The 17,560-nt window shown below is 40.7% G+C and overlaps 2 protein-coding genes across 4 annotated transcripts in view; one reads left to right on the forward strand and one right to left on the reverse strand.

Annotated features, from left to right (window-relative positions):
- Nucleotides 1-7,088, reverse strand: part of mtrex (Mtr4 exosome RNA helicase) — a 17,801-nt gene extending 10,713 nt beyond the window's left edge. Inside the window, exons 1-13 of the mRNA XM_026297536.2 lie at nucleotides 6,960-7,088; nucleotides 6,453-6,587; nucleotides 6,144-6,210; nucleotides 5,995-6,057; nucleotides 5,707-5,819; nucleotides 5,007-5,181; nucleotides 4,803-4,893; nucleotides 4,571-4,695; nucleotides 4,358-4,456; nucleotides 4,047-4,164; nucleotides 3,826-3,957; nucleotides 618-697; nucleotides 303-413 (exon numbers count right to left, since the gene is read on the reverse strand). Coding sequence (XP_026153321.1) covers nucleotides 303-413; nucleotides 618-697; nucleotides 3,826-3,957; nucleotides 4,047-4,164; nucleotides 4,358-4,456; nucleotides 4,571-4,695; nucleotides 4,803-4,893; nucleotides 5,007-5,181; nucleotides 5,707-5,819; nucleotides 5,995-6,057; nucleotides 6,144-6,210; nucleotides 6,453-6,587; nucleotides 6,960-7,060 — 1,410 coding nt within the window. The 5' untranslated portion in view covers nucleotides 7,061-7,088. The remainder of the gene's footprint in view (nucleotides 1-302; nucleotides 414-617; nucleotides 698-3,825; nucleotides 3,958-4,046; nucleotides 4,165-4,357; nucleotides 4,457-4,570; nucleotides 4,696-4,802; nucleotides 4,894-5,006; nucleotides 5,182-5,706; nucleotides 5,820-5,994; nucleotides 6,058-6,143; nucleotides 6,211-6,452; nucleotides 6,588-6,959) is intronic.
- A 286-nt stretch (nucleotides 7,089-7,374) lies between these two features.
- dhx29 (DEAH (Asp-Glu-Ala-His) box polypeptide 29) lies at nucleotides 7,375-17,161 on the forward strand. 3 transcript variants are annotated; one of them, XM_026298239.1, is made up of 28 exons: nucleotides 7,375-7,690; nucleotides 8,163-8,236; nucleotides 8,435-8,548; nucleotides 8,639-8,768; nucleotides 8,853-8,992; nucleotides 9,083-9,226; nucleotides 9,346-9,472; nucleotides 9,677-9,835; nucleotides 10,048-10,216; nucleotides 10,442-10,562; nucleotides 10,701-11,093; nucleotides 11,190-11,456; nucleotides 11,568-11,711; nucleotides 11,953-12,129; nucleotides 12,422-12,562; nucleotides 12,817-12,961; nucleotides 13,070-13,190; nucleotides 13,277-13,388; nucleotides 13,662-13,750; nucleotides 14,097-14,225; nucleotides 14,377-14,452; nucleotides 14,551-14,775; nucleotides 14,936-15,072; nucleotides 15,265-15,355; nucleotides 15,450-15,749; nucleotides 15,829-15,960; nucleotides 16,493-16,589; nucleotides 16,795-17,161. In XM_026298239.1, exons 1-28 carry the CDS (start codon nucleotides 7,522-7,524, stop codon nucleotides 16,848-16,850), a joined length of 4,179 nt encoding a protein of 1,392 aa, XP_026154024.1. In that variant the 5' UTR covers nucleotides 7,375-7,521; the 3' UTR covers nucleotides 16,851-17,161. The 3 variants fall into 3 exon arrangements, with proteins under 3 accessions (XP_026154024.1, XP_026154025.1, XP_026154026.1); XM_026298240.1 differs by having other exon boundaries at nucleotides 13,304-13,388; XM_026298241.1 differs by lacking the exons at nucleotides 16,493-16,589; nucleotides 16,795-17,161 and having other exon boundaries at nucleotides 15,815-15,954.
- The last annotated feature ends 399 nt before the right edge of the window (nucleotides 17,162-17,560 follow it).

The raw sequence follows: 17,560 nt of genomic DNA on the forward strand, positions 1-17,560 counted from the left end.
TTCAATCCTCTCATTGAAAAATATAGTAACTGCTGCTATGATACATTTCAAGACTGTCAAAGCCTGAAACTGGTGATGGAACAGTGACCTGAGTCACCACACCCTTGTGATCTAACAGACTGATGACCAGCTCTCAAACACACAGCTCCATGCTGCAACTAGTCAAAACTTCCAGGGTCCCTTGTAAAAACAGACTAGGGTGGTCTGGATTCTATTATTTCCCGTTTTGTGCATCACTTCACAGTTTTTCTACTTATCCTGTCTTTTATATTCAATGTATAAAATGATTCAAAAAGTCATACCTTGAGCAGGCCTTCAGAGAAAAGGATCTCTATGGTTTCTTTCAGGATGGGCAGCAGACCTCCATGGTGGATTCCTATACCTCTCTTCAACAATGGCAGCACATGCTCCACCTGGGGAATACCAAACAAGGATAAGCCTCTTATTGTTACCAGCATTTGTTTCTAAACACTTTGGGACAATGTAAATACACTAGTTCATAAGAGCACAGCCAGAAACACCACAGAGAGTGGGAACCATCACAACGGGTTTATAAAGGTTTATAAAAACATCAAATGCTTAGAGAGGAAATAGAGTGAGAGTCCAGTCCTTGTCACCTGAGGAAGTTTCTTGTCTTCATCTGAAAGACAGTCCACTGCGTTGTTGAACACTTCTTCCACCAGACGTTTCTCATCATCTGGAATAAACAAACTATGTTAACATCGTTTTTTAAGCTGTGAAGAAAATGTTCTAAATATTATCACAAAGTCACTTCTTTAAGCCTGAACCTGTCCAACATACATCCACACACAAACTCATACACACTAATCTCAAAAATATCAATTGTAATTTTTCCTCATGTGAGACAACAGGCAGGGTCTTTTTTTTCTTTTAGGGAATCACATGTAGTGAAACAACCCAGGGACTGAGCAAGAAAATGTTAATGCAATCGCTTCAATTATTTCTTTTTTTCTCGTTTTACAGCCATATGTTGCAATAAAACAGTTTCTCTAATTTATGTTTTTATAGATTTCCTTCTTCAGTTTAAAAAAAAATTATGAATGTTGATATTGTGAAGCAAATGTTTTATTACAGTGTAAACATTGTCTGACAAATTTTTGGCTGCTGCAACATTTTAACCAGCACTTCACAATCAGTACCTATTGTATATGAATGCACCAACTGACCCACCACCATGACCCTGGCCTTATTATCACATTGTTTGCTGCTGGCCATGTTTGCCCATGTGGAAACTTAGTCACAGGTCTTTCTTTATTCATGAATCCATTCTGGGAAATCTTCCTTCTCATGTGTCTGTGTTAGTCAGAAACTTGGACTTCCACAAGGTCGGACAGCTCAGAATTTATTGTTAATGCAGAGTGGCTTTACTGCCGATGGGACTCCTTGTAATCCCACAGCAAACACACACTAAGTCATGCAAAAAGGAAGGTACGCACAGGCTAACCATAACCACAGTAAACAGACTAATGAAAAAAAAATGTGAGCCAATCACTGGAGGCTGCGAAGTTCATAAAAAGCAAATATATGAAAACATATTCCTGTGCATGTTTTGTATTTTTAGAGCCATACCAGCAGTTGGCCAAAGATCTTAAATTTGTCCTAAGAATCAAGCTAGACAAAAACTCCTAGTTTCCAAAATAGAAAATGTTTACCCTTGCAGTGGTTGTATTCACTTAATTATACTAGGAAAAAACAAATCAGAAAAATATAATAGGCCCACAGGTGCCAGAACCAGTCAGGGAGGATCTAATGAAAGATGCTATAGATTTGCAGTGACGGAAATGCAGGGTCCAGTGTTTTTGGAGAATGCAAGTTCTCGTTTTTTTTTTTTTTTTTTTTTTAAAGTATAATTAATTGCAGTTTCCTTTTAAGTGGGGAATGTTTGACTTAATGGTGAAATCTCAGGACAGTCAGCAAATCCTTTCAAATGATCCAAAACAAAGCCATAGCTATCTGATCAGTAAAAGCTGAAATATTTGGACTTCATCATACTTTGCTATTAGTTGCAAAAAACACTTTGCCAACCTCAGTCTATGTTCACTTGTCAGCCTTTCCATGAACTGAAAAAAACTACTATAATTTGACTGCTTGTTGTGAAATTCTGCACTCATTGGGTTTGTGTTTCGGCACCAGTTGGCCCCCTGACTCCAACACAGCTCTGCCATTTGACAAACGCTTCCCAGAAACTATGTGTCACAAAGAGCAGCAGAGACAGAAAGAGAATGGGATCTGTCTTTGGGGCTCAAAAAAAGAAACAGAGAAAGATTTGGATGGAGGGAAGAAACAGAGTACAAAAAGAGTGGTCCAGGGGGTGGAGAGTGGCTACTTGAAAAAAGAAACCAGGAGAGCCACGTGGATCCCCTGTGCTCATAACCCACCTCCACACTCAGGAACTCCATAACACCAACAACCTGCCCATATACAGCGTACACTGATCAAACTAAGACTTCTTAGTTCTTTGCAATGAGTTTGCAATAGGTGAGAACACAACTGAATCTTTGCTTTAAAACTGCAAATGATCAGGTTTGTCCTTCAGAGTAATTAGTACAGCAGAATTTGTGATACTTTTTTCTGTAGCCAGAGAAAAACACATTTTGTCATGAAAGCGCCTTTGTTTGAACTAATATAAAATGTAAATGCAATAAATTGCCTCTGACTATAAATCAGATACATTTTTCTTTACTTAAATGAAATTTAATTCAATCAAGTTGAATGTCCCGATTGTTGTTATTGGATTTTATCTGCCTCACATAGGCTTGTTCGATAATATTTTCAAAATGAAACTGCTGGAAATGAGAAATTCTTTGTCATAGTTTTTCCATTTGTTTTTGCAATGTGGATGAAAAAATTGGCAGCATTGGCTGAATAAAGCTCTTTAGTGTTGGCAGAACTCAGCATTAAAGCAAACCTCATTTATATGAATGTCACAATACAGTGGAAACAATCCAAATAGAAGGAGAAAAATGTTTTCTGAGTACAAATCATGAGAATGTTTTATTTTGCTAAAAAAGCTTGAAGCAGGAGGACATGAGCCAAACTCAATTTACTGCTGGACTGGCTCCCATCATGCAAAGATTTGTCCTCATGAAGCAACTTCACTTATCCTCTGGACCAAACAGCAGGACTAGCTGTCCGGGCATAAAAAGCAATATTCAATTTAATATTTTGGTGAGCGGTTACACTTGCCTACACTTCAACTCTCTCCTTCCCAGCTGTCTTAGCAATTCATCAGTTTATTTGCTTTGGCCTTTCATTGCACAAAGACAATCTGCTCACCAAAGCTAATAAACACTGTTTTGTGTGCTGTGTGTGATTCTAATACCTGATAACTCTGAAAATAAAATACTACGTGGCTCTAGCAATTGTCCCCTCCAAGCATCCTTTCCTGTATGTACATCCCCATAACCCCTGACGTGTGTCATGGATGGCACTTTGTTACTTTCCTGGCCTTTTTCCCAGCCATCAGATTATGAAATGTACAATAAGTGGACTATAAATCTACACTTCCAACACACTATTTTTTTTTTTGACTTATCACCGGAATTTATGCTTAGTAAAGACAAGTACCATTCATTTACATGATGCTGTATTTGTTTAAGACTAAATTTGACCTCACTCGGCTTGAAAAAAAATGAATGTGATCTCACCTGTCATTAATCTACTGGGCCAATGGCTTGACGTAAACCTTTGACTATTCATGTAGCTCCCCAAACCACCAACACTATTATACTCTATATGGCTACTCACACTGAACAAATCCTTGACAGAGAATTGCACCAAAGTACACAAAACAAGTGCACAAACCTCTGTTAAAGTCCAGTTTGGCCACCTGCAGAGCGTATGCCTCGCAGTCTTTCTTGCTGAAGCTGAAAATGATGACAGGCTGGAAGTTCCTCTCCATGATCATCTTCACTATCTTGAACACACTGGATGGACCTAAGGAAATCACATGTTAGAAAAGAGACATGAATTCTGAGGTGAATTACTGAACTGAAGACTATTACAGATTTAAACCTGACACACACCCCTAGTTCCTCCTTTCCGTCCTTTTGGATCCCATTTGCCACCTCCGCTGCTCCCAGAATCCCCTGTGTCTCTCAGCACCTGCATGGCTGTATTGAAATTGTCCTCTCTGAAGTCACCCTGAAGAAACAAATGACCACAGAGATGTTAGATGTAACAAGTCGTGTGAGGAGACATACAAATGGTCACCTTGCTAGAAAACAAGACCAGACACATCTAGTCTATTTGTAGCTCCAAAGGATTAATTGATCTTTAATAAGCAATCACCGATGGCTCTGACTGACTCCACAAAGTGTAGCATAAGTGTCCTTACATTCTCATCAACCACCAGGTGGAGTCCATCGCCCCCTGCTGGAAAGATGTAGTGTTGCAGTGGAGTGGGACGGTAGTCTGTATAAACTACATGGCAGGGCTAAAGGAGACATGAGATAAAACCACTTTAGCTATGTATGAAAGGAATGAAAAACACCAAGAAATAAAGTAACTTAAACCTTAAAATATTATATATGGCAGTTCAGCATCCCACCTGTTTATGTAGGTGACAAATCCACTCAGCAAACTGTCTGGCATTGGGGATGGTGGCTGACAGGAAGACATAATGCACGTTATCTGGAAGAAGAATGATGGTCTCCTCCCATACGACACCACGCTCTGAAACACATACAACACAGGTGGTCCTTGAATGAGGCCTGATGTTCCAAAATACCCTGACTGGATTAGCAAATACTAGGTCTGTGCAGTTTATATTCTGTACACACCGGCATCCCTCATGTAGTGGATCTCGTCAAAGATGACCCATGCCACTTCCCTCATGATCTCAGAACCTCGGTAGAGCATGCTCCTCAGAATCTGGGAGTAAAGAAGTTTATCATGTCAGATCAACCTTGCAGCACTATCCTCCAATAAAGGTGATGTCTGACCAACTTAATGACTCCACTACATCAGACATATCTGCGTCCCACCTCTGTGGTCATCACAAGGCAGGAAGCGGTGGGGTTGATGGTGACGTCCCCAGTCATGAGTCCCACATCCTGGAACTCTTCATACATCTCTCTGTATTTCTGGTTGGACAGTGCTTTAATAGGGCTGGTGAAGATCACTCTCTGCTTCTCTCTGAGGGCCAGGGCAATGGCATATCTACAAAGAGGAAGGTATCAGAGCAAACCAAATTAGATTTGATAGTACCAAAACTGTAAGATGTAGTACCAAAAATGTAAGATTAACTATGGTTTCTAAAATTTACTTTGAGAGAAGGCAATCACTGAATACATCAGCTTATCTTCTTTTAATAAAGTAACATTCACAGTTTCTGTAAAATTGCTTTAAACAAAAACTGATGCCATGCTCAATGTCATTTTTATTTTCTGTAAATATGAATCCTTAATTGAAGAATATATTCACTGATCGCACATGGAACTGAAATAATGATACTGTTGTTGTCAAGTGAAAACTTTGTAAAAAAAAAAAAAAAAAAAACAAACAAAAAAAAAACCTTTTCAGAAAATGCATCAATATTATGTGTCATACAAACAACAACAAAACATGCGGTTTGGGGTTAGGCTAATTAGGTGTGAATGTGAATTTGTCTTCCTTTAGCTGTTAGCCTTGCAAAACACTGGCAATCTGTCCAGGGTGTACCCTTTGTTTATACAGGATACTCACTCAGCACAGACAGTCTTGCCAGCAGAGGTGTGAGCAGACACCAGCACAGACTGGTTGTTGTCAATACATAAGATGGCCTCACGTTGGAACGGGTCAAGAATAAAAGGGTACTCCTACAAGACAAGCAATGTTTACAAATGAAAATCAGGTGGTACATTAAGGTTCACTTTACACCACCTTCTGAATATACTTACTGTATAAAACAAAGTGATAAATGATGAACATATAAGATTCAAAATATTTGTAAAATAAACAAGCAGAAGACCAAAATGAAAGATATAAAAACACCTTGGCAGCTTTCCCCACTCGAGGTTTCAGTGGTTTATATTCATCACTCGCAGGCAGAGCGACCTGTTGGGGAAAGACCAGATGTTTAGCCAATAAAGTTTCAGCAACTGCACCAGAGAAATGCATTTGGTTTAATGTGCTGTCTTTACCTCGTGTGAGCATCCTTCCACAGTCTCAACCTGCTCTACCTTCACTTGGGGCATAAATTCTGCAAGACTGAAGTAAACAAAGCAACTTTAAAACATGTTGTGCAGCTCTTCAGGACAACAACTCCCCTGACAAATCTCTAAATCTTTCATTTGTGTCGTAACTGCTTTGTGAAAAGAGACATGTCGAAGCTGTGAGTTTATTAGGTAAAATAAAAGCAACAGTCCTGCAACAAAACACCCCAATTTCTATTAATGGTTATATACATGATTATAATCATGCAGAGGCACACAGCATTAAAATGTACTGACTTTAGGTCATTAGCTGTGACTGTGTCATGTCGAGGTTTCTTCCCAAGCACCACCTCCTCTCCACCGTCACTGTCTGCCTCCCTCTTGCCCCGGACAGATTGACCAGCATCCTTGTCATTTTTCCCTAAAACATTCCTGGAAAAAAGAAAACACAGGGAGACACAAACTGTTGTTAGCCGAACATGTCTGGCATCTATCTAGTTAGGTGTGTAACTTTGAGTTAACGTTAGCCAGTCTCCTAGCTGCTCCCTCTCAAAATGAGCCTTATATTAGAATTTGAAGGTGTAGTTACAATTTAAACACTTTTCCATAACGGTATTGAAAGTGAGGTAAACATAATACAGTGAAAACACATCAAAAACATTTAGAGGTAACACCTGTTTCATGGTTCTAATTAGCTAATCAAACTAGCATACTCAGCCCAGTAAGAACGCACATGATGCTGAATTTACGGTACATTCTAATTTAAAAAAACCCAAATTGCTTCACAAACACTACAAAATTTACCCAATTTCTGGAGCCACCGGGGTGGGTATCTTTTTATTTGTTGTGGTTTGTTGTTCATCGTCAAACACGCTGAACAAGCTATCCCCAAAAGCGTCTGCCATGATTGAGGCACACTACCCACAATACACCACGAGGTTGTTTCACTAATGCAACGTTCACGACATATCGTTCAAACGTAACACGCGCCACTTGCGTGGACATTAAAATGCTAACTGTACAACAACACAATGCAGTCAGCCGACTTTATAAGAGCCATACACCCTTTGTTTGCATCGGCTTTCATTTAGTAACAGTAATTATAACGCACCGAACGTCGCTGTTTTAGGCTCGTTATCCATCTGAATAAGTGGCGTTGAATTCTCATTCTCCCATTGTACATGAATGCAACATAACACATCCTACGGCAGCCGTTTGGTCCAAAAGTGACTCAAGACAGTCAGAAGAGCGTGAGAAAAGCATAGAAGCATTATTTTTGTTTTGCCTCCTTTCAGCAACCTGCTGATGACTTGTCTTTACGTAGCTGCATAAAGGCGCCACAGACAGCCCGGATCCTGGAGACTTAATGGGTGGGAAGAAAAAGAAGTCGGCGGCTGCTGCGGTTGCTCCGGTGGCCCCGGCAGCCCCGGCAGCAGGCGGCAGGACTGGAGCGGGGAACGGCGGGACGGAGGAGCCGAAGAAACAACCAGCCAGCAACAAGATGAGCAAACCAAGCAAAGACAACAAGGCCAAAGGTGGTATTACCTTCTAGCATGGCACATTCGCCCCAGACGTTGACGAAAATATTCAGGAATATAATTGTATTTTCATACAGCGTGTACTGGTGAAAGCTGGAAGTGTGTTGTGGATGTTTTCAGTTTGTAGTTAATGGTGTTGTATTGTTTCTAAGTGTTTATAATAATATTGTGACAGCTCTGTATACAGTGACTTAAACATTCGTGTGTTTTTGCTGTGATCCGTCAGTGTTCTTTACTTAATGGTCAAATACAGAGAATTTACCTTTTATTTCTCAAAATCTATTTTGCTGCTGTGTTTTGGTTGCATGCCAGGGTGGGTAAACAAATTTCCTGTATGGCTGGAAAACTGGTACCTTTTGGTGGACTGTATATCAAACACTATCCAGACTGCTAATATTGGTTAGTGGAACAGGAGCTGTAGTTTGTGTGATAACTGGACTAACCTGAACCTGTTTTGTCCATACTTCAGCTCCAAAGACCTACAGTCTGGCCAACACTGCCCAGGTTGACACAGGTGGGGTCTCCGACAAGTCGATTCTCAAAGTGAGTCAGCTGCTGAACAAGCAATATTTATTTTAATAGTAAGGAGTAATGTTTCTTTTTCATGCTTTCATTATTTTACTGTTGTGAAAAATGCTGTATATATAAATGTACTTACATTTATTCTGCTGCATAGATAGATAGATTGTAAAATAACATTCATAATGTTGTAATGTGACCAAAATCTCCCACTGAATACAGGTAACAATTCAAGCTGACCTGGAGAAGAAGATCATCAAGCTGATCAATGACTTCAGACAGGAGAATGGGGAAAAAAGGCCCATATCTGGCAGACTTACCAGCAAGAAATTGCTGGTAAAGAAAAAAAACCTACCTCTGATTTTTCACATAGAGATCTGGTCTTGCAGCAGCTTCTTGTATTAAGGTTGGATTTCTTGCTTGTAGGACTTGTACACAGCTCTGCAGAAGTTCAACTTTAAGAGAGAACACATTGAGGAGGCAATGAAAAGCAGCGTACTGTACGGAGGGGATCTCCACTCTGCCCTCGACTGGCTCTGCCTCAACCTTAAAGATGGTAAGAGGGTCATTTTGATTTCATCGCCTTATATTGTAGCTGCTGAGGACATGATGCTGTCAAAACTTAATTTATTTCTTCTAGAGGAGCTTCCAGAAGGTTTCAGCCAGCAGATGCAGGAGGAAAGTCAGAGGAGCAGGCCCAGGTTCCAGCCTCCAGCTCAGCAGAAACCTGCCACCCTGAGCACCAAAGAACATAACAACACTCACAAAGACACCACCAAGGTTTGTGTGTTCATAAGTGGGTGTTGCTTAGACAGATGCGTATGATCACATTATATCATAGCTTATAACTGTGTGCATTATGTTTGCCAGGCTACAGAGAAGGATGAGGCTGCAAGCATGAAGGACTGGATCTTGAGGTATGCAGAGCAGAGCAGCGAGGAAGAGGAGGATGTTGAAGCTGAAGGAGAGAAGAAGACTGCACACAATCCTGAATTGGAGGACAAGTTTGATCCAGTAAGTAAAAATAAAGCTGAGATTTTAGCTATGTTTTTTTTAAAAATCAAATATTGATCAGATGATGCAGCATGCAGCATGATTTCACTTTCACTGATAGTGTGTGTTATTTCTTTCAGAATGACAGGTATTTGGTCCTCACTGCTCAGCTTTATGACACTAAAGAAATGGCAGCTGCTGCTAAGACCAAAGCAGATAAAATGGGCCAGAGGATGGCACAGGACAGAATACGTATCATACAGCAAGGTGTGTGCATTTACAGATGTCTAGTTTTTGTTTGAATTTACTTTTTGCTTTCCTGGAACACATGTATTTTTTTCTCATTTTACTCTTTCACGATATTTATATGGAATAAAAACCAACACAAATATCACCAACCCAAAGAAAAATTAAGTTTCTGTTATTTTACCAAAATTTTCCCCTGATTTAATCATCTGTTTTCTTTTCTAGAAATGAAACAACTGGAGTCCCACCCCATGTTCAATTCAGCTCTGAAAGTGGTGAATGTACCTGAAAAGGAAAAGAAAATACTTCCTGTTAATGAGGACAAAGAGGATCTGGGCTTCACCTTATTTGAACAAGCTGAAAAGGAGCCTCCCGCTGAGAAAGGTTCCTCTTGCAAATAAACCATCTTTCAGCTGAGTTAAAATCACCATATCAAGGCTATAGCAAATATAGCACCACTATGACACATAGGTCACATCCACATGACTAATCACAGGTTTCTCCCTTATCCATATAAATCAGTTGCAAAGTTCTGACCATGATTCCAAAGCCTTCTGCCCACATCAACTTGAGTTTGCCGCTATTTTTCTTCACAGTTGTGAAAAAGAACGAGCCGAAGGACATTCGCAATTTTGATTACACAGCTCGCAGCTGGACAGGAAAGTCTCCCAAACAGTTCCTCATCGACTGGGTTAGAAAGAACCTGCCCAAGAGTCCGCCACCGGCTTTTCACAAGGTTGCTGCTGGTAGATACTGGAGATGCAAGTAAGTGTGTGTCTCTGTATCCTTGTTCAAATATACAAGGAATCCCATAGCATGTAGTTCTGGAGAGGTGCACTAGTAAAGGGAAAAATAGTCAGTTTTGATGTGGTGACAATCCACTTTGAGAATCTATTGCTTACACTACAAACATATCAATCATTTGTTCTGCATAAACTGGAGAAAGAACCAGCAATAACTGAATATAAAAATGTCTTTATTACCTCTAAGGGTGCGAATTCAGAGGGTAGAGGATGTGCTAGAAGTTTGTCCAACCATTGTGACTGAGGACAGCATGCAGGCTCAACATCTGGCAGCCACACTGGCACTCTACACCCTGGTTAAAGGACAGGTACAGTACTACATGTATCTAAAGGATACTGAATTTTTTCTAGTTTGGCTTGTTTAGAATTTACATTTTTGCTTAATTGTGTCTTTATTTTTTGTACACTCAATCCCTTCCCCCTTTCTCTTCATCGTTGACCCTCAGTCAGTGCACCAGCTCCTTCCTCCCACCTATAGAGATGTATGGCTGGAGTGGAGAGACAGCGAGCAGCAGCAACAGGAGGAGAGTCGCACTGCTGCTAATAAACCCCGAGACCAGTTCATCTCCCGGCTCCTGACCAGACTCAAACAGCAGCAGAACCAGTGTCAAGGGCAAGGGTCTGGATCCGCAGGACAGGTGGGGCTGGGTCAGACTGGGAATGAAGAGCCTGAAGAGTCCTGGGAAAACCTGGCTGGTCTTGATATTGAAGAGCGTGGAGAAGAACTGGGAGACAAAATTCAGAAAAGGGGAGGGAGGACTGAAGGGGCAGGAGCACTGGAGGCATCCAGAGAGCTCTTAACAAAGCTGAAGAAGTCCTCGCTGGCCCGCAAACTGCAGGTAAATACACATCAGCACTGTACAGTTTCCCATATTAAAGAGTGTTATGTATGCATACAGTAAATCTAGACATTAAAAGAGTATACTACCTTTAAGGCAGAACGAGAGCAACTTCCTGTCTTCCAACACCGGAATCGTGTCCTGGAGGCTCTACAGCGCCACCCTGTGGTGGTTGTGGCAGGTGAGACAGGCAGTGGAAAGAGTACTCAGATCCCTCAGTTCCTGCTAGAGGAGCTTTTGACTGGGGGCAAAGTGGCTCAGCCCTGCAACATCGTGGTGACCCAGCCCCGAAGGATATCTGCCATGAGCCTGGCCTGCAGAGTAAGTCAGGAGCTCGGCTGTGAGGATGGACCGGGATCAAAGGTGAAAATACATTTTTTATCAGACATCATAAGAATTGAGGGTCACTTATATACTGTGTACATGTAGAATGCACTGTTTCCTGCATTAATGACCATGTTAAAATCATTTTAGTCGTCACTGTGCGGGTATCAGATCCGGATGGAGAATCAGTCTGGGGAGTGGACCCGACTGTTGTATTGTACTACTGGAGTTCTGCTCAGGAAGCTCCAGCATGACAGACACCTCAACTCCCTGACACACATCATCATAGATGAGGTACTAACAGCTGCTTATTAAACAGTCTTTGTAGATTGTCAATGACTTTATACACTGTGTGTTGCCATAAGAGGCCTTTTTTACCACAGGTTAATATATTTATAAGAGCTGTTCATGAAGTTATTAAATCAGAAAGTGTCACATTTTTTGTTAAGTGACAAAATCAGACTCTGCCATCTCAGGAAGTCCCATGTGTGCCCCAATAATCATTTTTTGGACCTCCTCATGTTCATCTTCTCAGGTCCATGAGCGCAGTGTCCAGTCAGACTTCCTGTTAACCATCCTGAAAGACATTGTTATGAGAAGATCAGACCTGCAACTCATCCTCATGAGCGCTACAGCAGACTGTGACAAGTTCTCCAGCTACTTCAACCGCTGCCCTGTGATCACCATTCCTGGCCGGACATTTCCAGTTGAGGTGAGAGGAGCTTTAGCGGCTTATGTGTTTACTTGTATATATCAGAATCAGCTTTACTGGCCAAGTTTGTGCAGAGAAACAAGGGATTTAATTTATTTAACTGTATATAGAATCCAACTGAACTATTTCTGGTATTATTGCTATTTTTATTTTTTGCTATTCAGGAATAGATATTAAGGAAGAGCTCCATCTGTTTTTGCATTTTATTATAGCACAGATTTTTTTTTTGTTGCAACCAAGAATAGAGGGAACAGGATGTACTGTCCTCAAGCTCCTGTGATTTTGTGTCCAGGTGTTTCACTTAGAAGACATAGTGGAGCAGACGGGATACATCCTGGAAAAGGACTCGGAGTACAGCCAGAAAATACTTGAAGAAGAAGAGGAAGTAAACATCTCCGTCACCCAAAAAGGTGGCAAGACTTTACAACACCAGGTAACGTCAGCTCTCAGCAGCAGAGCGACAGGATTCAAAACAAGAGCAATTAAAGAAAAAGCAAATACAGAAATTTACTGGCTAATTATTTTGTGCACATGTAAATCTGCATCACTGCTAGAAATGACTCATATAAACTCATGGAAAAAGAACTTTTTGTTGCCTTTATATGACTTACAGGACCTGATTCTAATGTTATTCTACTGTAATTTATACTGTGTATGTGCTAACCTGTGTGCTTGTGTGTGTTCTAGGAGGTGATAGTGAGGGACTCCTCCTCAGGCTGGGACCTGGGTCCTGACCTTGACCACTTCAGTAGCAGGACCCGACAGGTGCTGCAGTATATGAACCCTAATAAGATCAACATGGACCTGCTGGTTGACCTCATAGATTACCTAGGTACAACAGATTACTATGTGTGTTTCAGACAGCACAAAGCACATGTTTATACATGTTTTTGGTTTTATATGTGCACAATTTTTCTGTATTCTTTGTTGTTTCTATCAGACAAATCCCCACAGTTTGCAGAGATGAATGGAGCAGTTCTCGTGTTCCTCCCTGGTTTGGCTCACATCCAACAGCTTTGTGACCTGCTGTCCTCAGACAAGAGGTTCAGGGACAAAAACAGGTGACATTCACACCAATCTAATATACTGTAATTCAATATACACACAATAGTAACACTAAGTAACATTATATAACACTAAACTACAGATTGAACTTGACCTTTGTTATTTTTAGATATCAGATAGTTGCTCTTCACTCTACTCTGTCATCCAAAGACCAGGCTGCTGCCTTCACAGTGCCTCCTGCTGGAGTTAGGAAGGTACTTTTTCGCACTATTAAAAAGTATTGTGAAATATGAGAGCACATACTGTAATGCAATTTTTTTCCACTGTAACTGTCTCACACTATCAGGTGATTGTTTCTTTTGTTTGAAAATAAAAAACAGGAGGTAGGGTTAGGGTGATATTTGTTTCATTAGTTTAAGCTTTATGTAATATTACATAAAAACAATATGATTTCACTGAATGACTGAACAAATATATTCAGTCCAAAAACAAATAACCACTGCTATGCTTTGTTTTCTCTCTTTCAGATTGTCCTGTCAACTAACATTGCTGAGACAGGTGTGACTATTCCTGATGTTGTATTTGTCATCGACACTGGGAAGACTAAAGAAAATAAGTAATGGCTCCTGAACACAGATTTTTTTTTTTTTTTTTACTATATTGTTTTTATATCCTCTCATTATGTCTAAACTATTTGCTAGTAAGTATATGGTATAAAAAAGGATGGGAATGTCATATCCCATATTTGTATTTGGTCATAAAACAAAGTTTTAGATACACCAGTGTTATGTTTTTGGCTCTCTACTAGTCCAGTATTAGGACCAAAGTGGTGGACTGGCTGGCCAACCAACATTACCAACTGTAACACCCCACCACTAGCAAGGCTTATAATTACAGCAATGTAAAAACGTAACTGAAGTTAGTTGTAGAGAGACTCAACTCCAGTCCACTGTGCTGTTCAGGTACCATGAAAGCAGCCAGATGAGTTCTCTCGTGGAAACGTTTGTTTCCAAAGCCAGTGCCCTCCAGAGGCAGGGGAGAGCGGGACGTGTTAGAAATGGCTTCTGCTTCAGACTCTACCCAAAATACAGGTATGGCGCTCATCATTCACTAAGCAGAGATGAGATAAAGAATGCAAATTTATTTTCACATTAAATTTATAAAAAAGTGTTCAACAAAAAGCCAACTACACATCCTAATGCTGTTTTATGTAATCAGTTCTACTCTTCTCTTGGATGTCAGGTTTGATGCCTTCATGGATTACTCCATTCCAGAGATACTACGGGTCCCACTGGAGGAGCTCTGTCTTCACATTATGGTACATAAACCACATCCAGTTGCAGAGACATAGATGATCCTATTTGAGGTGTTCTAGACTCCCCCTAATCTCCTTAACTTACTCTGCGCCACTGTTAGAAATGTCAGTACGGCTCCCCGGAGGACTTCCTGAGCCGGGCCCTGGATGCTCCTCAGCCCCAGTCAGTCAGTAACGCTGTCAGCCTGCTGAGGAAGATTGGTGCATGTCACCCTGACAGCCATGTCCTCACGCCCCTGGGACACCACCTGGCGAGTCTGCCTGTCAACGTGAAGATTGGCAAGATGCTCATCTATGGAGCCATACTTGGCTGCCTGGAGCCCATAGTACATCCCATTTTCTCATTATTTAGAAAAGAGCTGTGCTTATCTTTTTGTTTTTGCAACAGTATGAGACTTAAATTGTGGTGTTTTATTTTGTTACTCCTGATTATTAGTTTTATTATTTATTATTTTGCTGTGAATATTAATAAAAGATTTGTTTCAGGCAACCATTGCGGCGGCCATCACTGAGAAGTCTCCCTTCTCTACACCAATGAATAGGAAGGAGGAAGCTAACCTGGCTAAAGCTGCTCTGGCATTAGCTAACTCTGATCACCTCACCATATACAATGCATATCTTGGGTATGGCCTATACTGTTCCATCTGTTTTTGTCACACCTGTAAAAATCACTGTCCTAACTGCTAGGAGCTAAAAGACTTAATTTTATAATGAGCATGTGTCAATATTAGGAAAAACTTGAAATGACATTTCAATAAATCTCTGTCTTTAATGATGACTTAATGATTTTGTGTGTTTTACTGTCGTCCTGTTAGGTGGAAGAACTCACAATCTGAGGGGCAGAGAGTAGAAATGTCCTACTGTAGGAAACATTTCCTCAATCGAACAGCTCTCATTACAATAGAGGTGTCCCAAACAAATATTTCCATGCACATTCTCACATGAGTTTCTTGTCATTTGTTTGAACGCCTGTCTAATGTCATGTGTATCTTCCATCAAGGATGTGAAGCAAGAGCTGATGAGGATGATGGAGCAGGCAGGTTTCAGCTCTTCTCGCTCCTCCTCTTCTCATTTAAAACTGCAGGCAGCTTCGCTGTCTAGGCAGCAGATCTCTGTCCTGAATGCAGTGCTGACAGCAGGGCTGTATGACAGCGTGGCCCGGGTCTTGTGCACTCCATCTGTGGATGTGCTTGAGCGAGTGGCCTGTACAGTGGAGACCCCTCAAGGCAAGGCTCAGGTCCATCCCTCGTCTGTTAACCGCAACCTGCAGACACACGGCTGGCTGCTGTACCAGGAGAAGGTACGACCGAAGAGTGTGTGTATATGTATTTTTTTTTTTGTTTTAAGTCTCTCTTGTCCTAATAGATATTGATCCACAGGTGAAGTACACTAAGATCTACCTGCGAGACACCACTCTGATATCTCCATTGCCTGTGCTGCTGTTTGGAGGTGACATTGAAATTCAGCACAGAGAAAGGCTCATCACATTAGATGGATGGATCCACTTTCAGGTAGGAGGTCACCTGGGTTCTATTAGTTGGTGGTGTTAAAGCTATAAGGGTCATTTGAACATCAAATTGTGAAGCTTATCATTTCTGCAATTTTTATTCAATTTAAACATAATAAATTTACAGGTGAAGTCTATGGGAGAAATGACCTGACTGTAAAGTAAATCTTTACAAGCCTGCAGCTGGAAACACAGTCAAATGTTTAACCATCTTTAAACTGTCACAGCTATAGTTCTGTTTTGTGATTTTTACACATCCTTAATTTTTACTCTACAAGCCCCAGATTTACCTTAGATGTTGCCGCATTTCTCTTCTTCTGCATAATGAAGACATAGGACCCACAGAAGTTGTAGTTTTTTCGAGCTGAACCTTCATTGATATGTCAGGTGTCTTACTCCAGTCACGGTTCCCAGCGCTCACACATTTTCTCCAGCAAATGCAGATTGATTGAGTTATGCCTTTGGTTGACCAGTCAATGGGTGAGCCATGAAAAAGGCTTATTTAATTTACTTAACTTTATTGTTCTCCTTTAAAGGCTCCTGTACGGGTTGGTGTGATCTTTAAACACCTGCGTAAACTGATGGACTCTTTACTTGAAAAGAAGCTGGAGAATCCTAGGATGAACCTGGAAGGTAAACTAGGCTTTACAAAAATGCCTAAGTGTGGATTTTCCCCACATTGGGAATTGTATCTTATTTAAAGTCAGTCCACATGCATAAATTATTAGAGAATGCTGAAATGTAGGTATGTTTCTAAAATACACTAAATAAAATATTACATTTTCTAGAGATTTCATTTTGTATAGGGGAAATATCTAATCTGAACCTGTCTCTGTAGGTGAGAGGACCATCCAGATCATTCTGGATCTGATCAAGTCAGAGTATGCTGTGTGATTTTAGACCACCAAAAGACATACTTGCCACAGAGGAAGCTGCAAGTAACATCTCATGCACTATGAACAGACTTCTGTGTCCAGTGGTCCTGCTGGGGACATGCTTCCTACTTCATCTGTTATTCAGGATTAACTCCTGCAGACACACAGCACCCTGTGGACTGATGTGAGCAACCTAAAAATGAACTGATGGATACGAAGAGCTCCTACTCACATTGAGGAGGACTCTATAATAGGAAATGCTTAAATATTATAATGATGTTTCCAAATTGTGGTTCAATTAAAGCTGTATTAAATTTTTGTTGAACCTTTCATTGTGTCATGGTAAAAACAAAACACTGAATTAAATATTGTATAGCAGGTGTGAATGCAGGCAGCGAGCAGAGCTTAGCAGTATGTTAAAGATAAAACTGAACAGTTAAAGGGTATCATATCATGCGGACAGACTAAAAATTAAAAGTAAAACTAAGTATTAAGCCTGTAGATGGATCAGTGCTGCAGCTAGAATGTCTTCCAGTATTACACAACAGATGAGTAAGGTCACGATCAAGGAAATAAGAAGCAGTGTCAGCTGCTGCAAGTTGCCATTGCCCTCTTTACTCCTGCAGTTGAAAACATACAGTTTTAGCGTTTTCTACAAATTATGTGTTCTTAACATAAAATTAAGCAAAACCAAAGTGCAAAAACTTAAACAATCCTCTAGTACCCAGA

Source organism: Mastacembelus armatus, chromosome 12 (genome assembly GCF_900324485.2).
Source record: "Mastacembelus armatus chromosome 12, fMasArm1.2, whole genome shotgun sequence".
NCBI classification, from domain to species: domain Eukaryota; kingdom Metazoa; phylum Chordata; class Actinopteri; order Synbranchiformes; family Mastacembelidae; genus Mastacembelus; species Mastacembelus armatus.

What these genes read in the sequence shown, in the direction of transcription:
- dhx29 (XM_026298239.1), top strand. Translation starts at nt 7,522, where the DNA reads ATGGGTGGGAAGAAAAAGAAGTCGGCGGCTGCTGCGGTTGCTCCGGTG. An exon ending in CAAAGACAACAAGGCCAAAG is followed by an intron (nt 7,691 to 8,162) that starts GTGGTATTACCT and finishes TCCATACTTCAG; the next exon opens with CTCCAAAGACCTACAGTCTG. An exon ending in AGCTCTGTCTTCACATTATG is followed by an intron (nt 14,453 to 14,550) that starts GTACATAAACCA and finishes CGCCACTGTTAG; the next exon opens with AAATGTCAGTACGGCTCCCC.